Below are 10,497 nucleotides of genomic sequence, written 5' to 3'. Positions count from 1 at the left end.
AGAGTTATGTTGTTGTGTTGTTGTGAAATTAGATACGATGGTTCAGTGGCATGGTAGTAGAATTGAAATTGCTTCGAAAAGTAAATTGGAACGGGAGGCAGAAAAAATGGCTTTCTACATTTTTCTTCTCTTCTACGTTCTTCGCAAGGATACGTATAACAGTGGTTGGGGACGAATTACAAATGTATAACAGTACCTTCCTAGCTGTCAAACATAGACGATTTCGAGACCGGCTAACCTTGCGAATTTGGCAAACAGATTTTTCACCAACCGACGCTTTTGCGGAGTGCTTTTTGGATGCTGTAAAAACACGCCCAACTACGACGTAACGAAGCACGGTAAGCAAGCAATGCGTAACAAGCGTCCAGGTCTCGGGGCAATAATTCATTTTCCATTACAGTTAGCAGTATGAACGACAAGGCATTAGATATTACACAAGCGGCTTTCGAGGGGTTGGGCTTCGAATTGTTCGACCCCAGCGGAAACCACGTTCACTCGGTCAAGGACCTGGTGGTGAATGCTACCATGCAACAGGAAAATTTATCCCTCGCACCAACTCCCGTGGCCTCGGATGCAACTCTGGAAGAGGCCTTCGGAATCCAATCACTAGAAACATACGATATAGGAGAAATGCTCGTCGATTTACTCGAAGTGATCAAAACTAAGGTACAAGAGCTGGTGCCATCAACGCCGGTGACGGGTGAGCTGGCGGCCATTAAGCGAGATGGGTTGAAGAGGGCTGAGCTCATGGCAAGCAAAATCGATAGTAGTCGCCTGCGCGAGATGAGCTTACTTATCGATGAAGAGCGTCGTGAACAAGAAAAATGTGATGCAATGTTGATCGACGGAGTGAAAACGACAGATATAGAGTATTGGGAACAACGATTTGCCTGCAGAAAAAAGAAAGAGCAGCTACTTATGAAACTCCTTAACTTTATTACCGAACAGCTAATGCAGGACCCGAAAGTTGACAAGTTTAAGCTAAGGATGGATGTTGTAGGTATCTCACAAGCGCTTGGAAATTGCTTGCCCTCGGCATTATTTGGGCCGGACCCTGCCGTGCATGATGTAGGAGCAGCATCTCTTAAAGCTACTGCTGTGTTTAAAGGACCACCGCCAACGACCTCGGCCGCGCGTTCTTTGTTGCGAAACAATTTGTCTCAGCCAGGTCATTCTAAAGGGGAGCCGGTGCTTTTGCCGATAGATTTGCCGAAAACGGTCCATAATCATACTACAGCCAATGTGGTACAGCCCAGCATCACGAAACTCAATCCTGTAACTGATGACATGAAGGTAGTGGGATATGCGCTGGATGATAGCTCTAAGCAGACAGTATTCCAACCAATCCATCCGCGTCGCATATGCCCTACCCTGGCATTCCCCTTCATAACAATTGTTAAACGGAGAGTCAAGGCAGTCGGACCAGACAATCCCGGACCGGGACCGTCCCGGGTTGTGGTAAAAAAGCGCGACCCGAAGCAAAGTCTTTCTAGAGCGATAAATCCGACGCACGTTCCCCAGGTGAAAGAGGCATGCTCGCCCATGTTGGAACCAGATGGTAAAAATGGTGGGCTGCCGAGTAAAGTTGATCGTCCGAACCTAATTAAAGTGCGACCGATATCTGAACTTACTGATCCGAGACTGAGCCGCAATACACTAAAGCAAGTGTTGGCCTCTCCTGTCGCAGTTTCGGCAGCTAAACCAAAAGATTCGACTGAAAAGTCTATGGTAACGATAAGCTACCCAGCATCTAGCCAGAATCAGATCAAAATACTCAATCCTGTAACTGATGACATGAAGGCAGTGGGATATGCGCTGGATGATAGCTCTAAGCAGACAGTATTCCAATCAATCCAACCGCGTCACGTATACCCTACCATGGCATCCCCCCGCATAATAATTGTTAAACGGGGAGTCATGGCAGTCGGACCAGACAATCCCAGACCGGGACCGTCCCGGGTTGTGGTAAATAAGCGCGACCCGAAGCAAAGTCTTTCCAGAGCGATAAATCCGACGCACGTTCCCCAGGTGAAAGAGGCCGTCTCGCCCATGTTGGAACCAGATGGTAAAAATGGTGGGCTGCCGAGTAAAGCTGATCGTCCGAACATAATTAAAGTGCGACCGATATCTGAACTTACTGATCCGAGACTGAGCCGCAATACACTAAAGCAAGTGTTGGCCTCTCCTGTCGCAGTTTCGGCAGCTAAACCAAAAGATTCGACTGAAAAGTCTATGGTAACGATAAGCTACCCAGCATCTAGCCAGAATCAGATCAAAATACTCAATCCTGTAACTGATGACATGAAGGCAGTGGGATATGCGTTGGATGATAGCTCTAAGCAGACAGCATTCCAACCAATCCATCCACGTCGCGCATACCCTACCATGGCATCCCCCTTCATAAAAATTGTTAAACGGGGAGTCATTGCAGTCAGACCAGACAATCCCAGACCGGGACCGTCCCGGGTTGTGGTAAATAAGCGCGACCCGAAGCAAAGTCTTTCTAGAGCGATAAATCCGACGCACGTTCCCCAGGTGAAAGAGGCCGTCTCGCCCATGTTGGAACCAGATGGTAAAAATGGTGGGCTGCCGAGTAAAGTTGATCGTCCGAACCTAATTAAAGTGCGACGGATATCTGAACTTACTGATCCGAGACTGAGCCGCAATACCCGAAAGCAAGTGTTGGCCTCTCCTGTCGCCAAAGAGCTGTTTCCGGTGGCGGTGAAATGTGAGCCGGACTTGGCAGCGAATGATTCAGTTAGCATGCGCTCGCTGAAAAACGGACAAAACTCAGAGGTTATCGTAATGTCAGACGATGAGGATTAAATCGACCAAACTAGGTTCCTTATAGACTGCTCACAGCAGATAAGATAATATGTGGCATTACCAGGACTATAATCAACAATGGAATTTCTGTGGCTGTACGTAAGCAGTCGATGTTATCGGTAGACGGATCGATAAGAAATGCTCTAAGAGCTGAATTTACTTCTTTCTTTTTTGTTTTCAAAATATTACAAAATGCAACGTTTAACTTATTCTCAACAAAAAAAAAACGCCTGATGATAAGGCATAGAATTATTACTGAATTGAAATGGAAAAGTTTGTTTGAAGAAAAAAAACTCCGATAACAAGAAGTGCCTTAATAAAACGGCGATCGCCGAAAGGACCAAGTAGTCACCTTTTTTGTGTTTGTGGCACCTGCGGGCACGAACACGGATGAGAAAGAAATTGGACGATCATGGGCAAGAGATGCCGGTTTCGATGTCGACCAACTCCACGTTGAAGCAGTGAGATTAGTGACGTAGTAACCACGACACGGTCACGGTGCACAGACCGGGGGGGGGGGGGGGGGGGGGGCGGTTAGACCCCCGCGCCTCCCACACCATCCACCCTTTCACAACACAAACTCATGGGGTTTGGCAGCCATGGGACGGTGCTAGTGGACGTGCAAGCGGCGTTGGAATTGGCCCTGGACGAGCCCTGCAGGGCCCAGGATTGTGTCCGTTCCCAAGGGAGGTAGCTTCCCTCCGATCACATTGCCTTGGTAGCGAACCTGCAATGGAATGCGCAGCATGGTGAATGATCTAAGGGTCAGTAAAGTTTGGAAATTTTCAGATCCGGTTTGCCTGCGCTTTTAAAATTGCGCAGGCAAAATGTAGCATCTGGGCCGGAATTAAAAAACAAACGTAACAGCAATAAAATATGTTTAACGTTTTATTTGAATTGATGTTTTATTTAAAAGCAAAACATTGTTTAGAGTTATGTTGTTGTGTTGTTGTGAAATTAGATACGATGGTTCAGTGGCATGGTAGTAGAATTGAAATTGCTTCGAAAAGTAAATTGGAACGGGAGGCAGAAAAAATGGCTTTCTACATTTTTCTTCTCTTCTACGTTCTTCGCAAGGATACGTATAACAGTGGTTGGGGACGAATTACAAATGTATAACAGTACCTTCCTAGCTGTCAAACATAGACGATTTCGAGACCGGCTAACCTTGCGAATTTGGCAAACAGATTTTTCACCAACCGACGCTTTTGCGGAGTGCTTTTTGGATGCTGTAAAAACACGCCCAACTACGACGTAACGAAGCACGGTAAGCAAGCAATGCGTAACAAGCGTCCAGGTCTCGGGGCAATAATTCATTTTCCATTACAGTTAGCAGTATGAACGACAAGGCATTAGATATTACACAAGCGGCTTTCGAGGGGTTGGGCTTCGAATTGTTCGACCCCAGCGGAAACCACGTTCACTCGGTCAAGGACCTGGTGGTGAATGCTACCATGCAACAGGAAAATTTATCCCTCGCACCAACTCCCGTGGCCTCGGATGCAACTCTGGAAGAGGCCTTCGGAATCCAATCACTAGAAACATACGATATAGGAGAAATGCTCGTCGATTTACTCGAAGTGATCAAAACTAAGGTACAAGAGCTGGTGCCATCAACGCCGGTGACGGGTGAGCTGGCGGCCATTAAGCGAGATGGGTTGAAGAGGGCTGAGCTCATGGCAAGCAAAATCGATAGTAGTCGCCTGCGCGAGATGAGCTTACTTATCGATGAAGAGCGTCGTGAACAAGAAAAATGTGATGCAATGTTGATCGACGGAGTGAAAACGACAGATATAGAGTATTGGGAACAACGATTTGCCTGCAGAAAAAAGAAAGAGCAGCTACTTATGAAACTCCTTAACTTTATTACCGAACAGCTAATGCAGGACCCGAAAGTTGACAAGTTTAAGCTAAGGATGGATGTTGTAGGTATCTCACAAGCGCTTGGAAATTGCTTGCCCTCGGCATTATTTGGGCCGGACCCTGCCGTGCATGATGTAGGAGCAGCATCTCTTAAAGCTACTGCTGTGTTTAAAGGACCACCGCCAACGACCTCGGCCGCGCGTTCTTTGTTGCGAAACAATTTGTCTCAGCCAGGTCATTCTAAAGGGGAGCCGGTGCTTTTGCCGATAGATTTGCCGAAAACGGTCCATAATCATACTACAGCCAATGTGGTACAGCCCAGCATCACGAAACTCAATCCTGTAACTGATGACATGAAGGTAGTGGGATATGCGCTGGATGATAGCTCTAAGCAGACAGTATTCCAACCAATCCATCCGCGTCGCATATGCCCTACCCTGGCATTCCCCTTCATAACAATTGTTAAACGGAGAGTCAAGGCAGTCGGACCAGACAATCCCGGACCGGGACCGTCCCGGGTTGTGGTAAAAAAGCGCGACCCGAAGCAAAGTCTTTCTAGAGCGATAAATCCGACGCACGTTCCCCAGGTGAAAGAGGCATGCTCGCCCATGTTGGAACCAGATGGTAAAAATGGTGGGCTGCCGAGTAAAGTTGATCGTCCGAACCTAATTAAAGTGCGACCGATATCTGAACTTACTGATCCGAGACTGAGCCGCAATACACTAAAGCAAGTGTTGGCCTCTCCTGTCGCAGTTTCGGCAGCTAAACCAAAAGATTCGACTGAAAAGTCTATGGTAACGATAAGCTACCCAGCATCTAGCCAGAATCAGATCAAAATACTCAATCCTGTAACTGATGACATGAAGGCAGTGGGATATGCGTTGGATGATAGCTCTAAGCAGACAGCATTCCAACCAATCCATCCACGTCGCGCATACCCTACCATAACAATTGTTAAACGGGGATTCATGGCAGTCGGACCAGACAATCCCAGACCGGGACCGTCCCGGGTTGTGGTAAATAAGCGCGACCCGAAGCAAAGTCTTTCCAGAGCGATAAATCCGACGCACGTTCCCCAGGTGAAAGAGGCCGTCTCGCCCATGTTGGAACCAGATGGTAAAAATGGTGGGCTGCCGAGTAAAGCTGATCGTCCGAACATAATTAAAGTGCGACCGATATCTGAACTTACTGATCCGAGACTGAGCCGCAATACCCGAAAGCAAGTGTTGGCCTCTCCTGCCGCCAAAGAGCTGTTTCCGGTGGCGGTGAAATGTGAGCCGGACTTGGCAGCGAATGATTCAGAGGTTATCGTAATTTCAGACGATGAGGATTAAATCGACCAAACTAGGTTCCTTATAGACTGCTCACAGCAGATAAGATAATATGTGGCATTACCAGGACTATAATCAACAATGGAATTTCTGTGGCTGTACGTAAGCAGTCGATGTTATCGGTAGACGGATCGATACGAAATGCTCTAAGAGCAAAATATTACAAAATGCAACGTTTAACTTATTCTCAACAAAAAAACGCCTGATGATAAGGCATAGAATTATTACTGAATTGAAATGGAAAAGTTTGTTTGAAGAAAAAAAACTCCGATAACAAGAAGTGCCTTAATAAAACGGCGATCGCCGAAAGGACCAAGTAGTCACCTTTTTTGTGTTTGTGGCACCTGCGGGCACGAACACGGATGAGAAAGAAATTGGACGATCATGGGCAAGAGATGCCGGTTTCGATGTCGACCAACTCCACGTTGAAGCAGTGAGATTAGTGACGTAGTAACCACGACACGGTCACGGTGCACAGACCGGGGGGGGGGGGGGGGGGGCGGTTAGACCCCCGCGCCTCCCACACCATCCACCCTTTCACAACACAAACTCATGGGGTTTGGCAGCCATGGGACGGTGCTAGTGGACGTGCAAGCGGCGTTGGAATTGGCCCTGGACGAGCCCTGCAGGGCCCAGGATTGTGTCCGTTCCCAAGGGAGGTAGCTTCGTTGGAGATACGATACGTACCCTACCCACTCCCCCCCCTCCCCCCCCCCCTCCACGACGTCTTGGTTCACCGCATCGCACACGAATTCAATTTTTCGGTTTGTTGGAGCACTCGAGGAGGAATAAGCAGCCGTTTGGGTGGGCTTGTGTGTGTGGGTGTGTGAGTGTGTAGGCGCCTGACTGGAGGGGGGGGGGGGGGTGGTGGTGGTTGCAAGATGATGTCAAAGCAGCCCATCATCATCTTCAAACATCCTGATATGGTAGTTTAGTGGGATTTACTGTATGTGTGTGTGTGTGTGTGTGTGTGTGTTGTGCGTGCGTGCGTATGTGTGGCTTCTCGGTGCCAAAGAGCGACGGTGGGGCTGGAAGGGGGAAAAAAGAAAACGGAGGCAAAAACTCCGTACAGAATATGAAAAACCCAAAGCAACGGGGTTGTTACCGTGCACCGTGGTGCGTTGACGGGGTTGGGGGTGTGAGTGGTCGGTTCGTGATGGAATAGTTGATGGGTAAGGGGTGGCAGGGTGTGTGGAAGGGGGGGGGGGGAGTTGTATTGGAGGTTCGGTATCCCCGCGCTCATCTTGAAAGCCAATTTAGCGGAAAAGAAATATGTTATTGAATTTAGGTGCCACCGCCACCGTCGCGGCGCGATATGCAAATTTCAATTTCTGTGCGCGGTGTATGTATGTGTGTGTGTGTGTGTGTGTGTGTGTGTGTGTGTGTGTGTATGTTTGTGTGGTCCCCGCCAACACCCTCTGTTTTCCTTTTTTTACCGTTTTTTGGGCTGCTGTGCTGGGGTGGAGCGGCTAGACCATCCTCGGAGTACTCGACCTCGGTGCTACCGATACCGATTTCGCGCTACAACCGGCGCACAAGGTTCGCATTCCCGTACCAACGATGGCGGTGGCGACCGTTCGTGCCCGTTCGTTCGTTTGTTCGTTCACCTTGCAAGCTGGTAGCAGCAGGAGGAGGAGGAGAGAGAAGTTCACTGCCAGCAACCAAAATCTGGTTTTCTTCGCTTTTCGATAGGCTATATAGGTGCGGAAGGTGTGGTGGAGAGAGAGACGAGAGAGCTGATAGCACCGTCGTGGAGTGGCGCTGGGGATGAAGGGAGAAGGAAGAGGATAAATAAAATTACTTTCCCTTCGAAACCGTTTAGCGGTCGTCATCGATTAGCTTCGGGTAGCTGAGGTTGGGTAGGTGAGTCTGGGTGCGCCGGAGGGATGCATACTACCCTCCTTCCCTCGCGCGCGCGTGTGTGTGTGTGTGTGTCATTGTGATGTCAAGTAGGAAATATTGGGGATGACAGGGGGGAGGCGAACATATGTACGTTATACGTTGTAGAGGAGGAGGAGGAGTGGGCGAGTAAGTAGCGACAGAAAGTCCCTTCTTTCTTGGTTTACGACCCAGGAACGAGCCACCGAGGGGTTCCACTGTTGGTAAGGGGGGAGCCGTGCCGGTTGTGGCCACAAAAACCGCAAAACCAAATCAAAACCATCGATCCGGAATCGATGCGCCTCCGGTGACGGGGTTTCTGGTTCGATGCTGAGCTGCTGCCTGCTCGAGTTGGCGTTTGGGGCGTGCTCGAGGTTGGGGGATGGATGCCGGCCAACACCAAAACCACGCCAGCGCCAGGATAATTAGCCACCCACGATTCGATTCGATCGGCAGATGGGGGCGCGGGGTGAGGGGGCGAGGTGAAGACGAGGATGAGGAGTAAGTATTTTACAAGACTTTTGCGCCACTGCGCGGTCGGTACGCCGCGGGACCTGGCGCCGGGCCTGTCCTAAATCAACAATACTATCACAACTGTCCAGTACCACCACCTGGACTGACTGGAGCGGATAGGGGAGGGTTCTGAAGGTGGGGGTGCGGCAAGTCCAGGCGAGAGATGGTTCCTCCTGTTCATATCCTGGTGGTAAAGGTATCGCTCCCGTTTTTGTTTCCTGTCAAAATAGATCACTTCGCGTCGCGTTCCTTCCTTCCTTTCTTCTCGACCACTCCACTTTTACCTTTTTCCTGTGCCTTCAATCTTCCTCCTTTCGATCTGGGGGCTTCTCTCTCTCTCTCTCTCTCTCTCTCTCTCTCTCTCTCTCTCTCTCTTTTATCTCTCCAAGGAGCATCCCTTAAAGCAGGGGTAAGAATTTGGAAAAGCTTGACGATCAGCAGCTGCGTTGATCGTGCACCCTCCACCCCCACCCAACAAACACACACACACACACGGTGCGACGAATGCAGTCTTGATCGCCGTGTGTGTATGTGTATATGAGTCTCGAACATCGAACGAACCATCTCAAGTGCTCTCTGGGGAAATTTGAAACTAACCTCTCCTCCTCCCCACACCCCCAAACCCCCACCCCTCCCCCGTTCGTTCGCCGTGGCAAGCGAGCCAAAAACCGCAAGCGAGTCCTGTGCAGGGGCAGGTCCAGGCAGAGGACCACATCTCATCTCGCCGCATCGAGACGAGACGAGAACCTGATCCTCTCACCTCTTAGCTCTTTCCCCATCTCCCTCTCTGGCTCTCTCTCTCTCTCTGGCTCTCTCTGGCCGTCGCCGGGGCACGGTGGATGCACATTAAAGTGTACGGCACGTACGGTGCCACCCTCAAGCAAAACGGGTTGTTTATGCTGCCGCCCGTTTTTGTGCTAGCGACTGCTGCTGCTGCTGCTGCAAGGAATCGCTCGCAGCGCAAAGGCAACCTATACTGGTGCATCTCGGTCGTGGCGTGGCAGCTGTAATTTACACTGGGCGACAGTTTATCCTTCCCCTCCCACCCCTTTCACCCCATTCAACAAACCACAATCCACTCGGCTCTGCAATCCGCTACCAACGGTGCAACCACGGTGGTACTGCTACTACTACTACTACTACCTCTGCTACTTCCACTGCTGCTACTGCTGCTGCTGCACGTGCTTCCGTCGAACCTGTCAAATCTGCTAGATGACGTTTATCGACTGACTTACAAGGGAGAGATGACATGGGCCGGGGGTGCGGGGTACTGGGAGTTTCTCTCCTTCTGTGCTCGCAGAACACGGCAGCGGAAACCCGGATTCCGGATAGCCAGCCAGCCAGCCAGCGTTGGATGATAGCCACTGCTTGCCACTGCTTGCACACTGCTAAGAACTTTATCCCGTGCCCTCGTTGGTGCAAGGGTGGTTGCAAGGGGGTGTCGTTGGCAACTGGCGACACCCCCCCCGCCCTTCCATTCCACCCTTTCTCGAAGCTAACCGGATGCAGTGCCTGTGCCAGTGTGTACCAACAACACCATCACCACCACCACCACCACTGTGCGCGCGCGTGTAGTGAATGTCGAAGTTTTTGATTTTCGCTCGTTATCACGCCAGCTAGCGCCCCCCCCGTGGGTGGTGGCTCCCGGGAAACCCGGGGCTAAAGGGTGCTTGGCAACAACCCCCTTCCCCCCCCCCCCCCCCATATCCCCTGTATGTGTCGTCGTCGATTGGAATGCAAGTGGTGTGACTGTAGTTTATTTTTTTGTTTTGTTTTGTTGTTGATACTGGTACAAGGTAGTATGTGGTAGGTGCGAGTGCAAGAGTGCACCCTCCCCCTACCCTCCCCCCTGCCTCCTGCCGATGAGCCTATTGGAGCATTATCGAGAGCAAGTCAGTCCGTCAGTTAGTCAGTCGTCCGTGGACCGTGGAGACCGTTTACCGCTCTGCGACAGTGTCGAGTGTCGGCAGTCGGCACTTTGGGGTCGCTAGGTCGTCGCTCCCCCCTCCCCTTTCGTGCTTCGCCTGTTGCTGGATGCAGGGGTGCCCGGACCACCAGCAATGAAGCAGCAACAGCAGGCGCTGAC

General features: G+C 50.5%; 1 protein-coding gene across 3 annotated transcripts; it reads left to right on the top strand.

The window, feature by feature from the left end:
- The first annotated feature begins 222 nt into the window (after positions 1–222).
- Positions 223–6,146, top strand: LOC125955691 (uncharacterized). 3 transcript variants are annotated; one of them, XM_049686851.1, is made up of 2 exons: positions 223–338; positions 4,156–6,146. In XM_049686851.1, the coding sequence occupies exon 2, from the start codon at positions 4,164–4,166 to the stop codon at positions 6,021–6,023; it is 1,860 nt and encodes a 619-aa protein (XP_049542808.1). In that variant the 5' UTR covers positions 223–338; positions 4,156–4,163; the 3' UTR covers positions 6,024–6,146. The 3 variants fall into 3 exon arrangements, with proteins under 3 accessions (XP_049542808.1, XP_049542793.1, XP_049542800.1); XM_049686836.1 differs by lacking the exon at positions 4,156–6,146 and adding an exon at positions 401–3,125; XM_049686843.1 differs by lacking the exon at positions 223–338 and adding an exon at positions 3,978–4,093.
- Positions 6,147–10,497: the final 4,351 nt, after the last annotated feature.

This window comes from Anopheles darlingi, chromosome X (genome assembly GCF_943734745.1).
Source record: "Anopheles darlingi chromosome X, idAnoDarlMG_H_01, whole genome shotgun sequence".
In the NCBI taxonomy this organism is placed as follows: Eukaryota; Metazoa; Arthropoda; class Insecta; order Diptera; family Culicidae; genus Anopheles; species Anopheles darlingi.
Note: the sequence above shows the minus strand (reverse complement) of the source record. Positions and strands in the feature narration are given on the sequence as shown.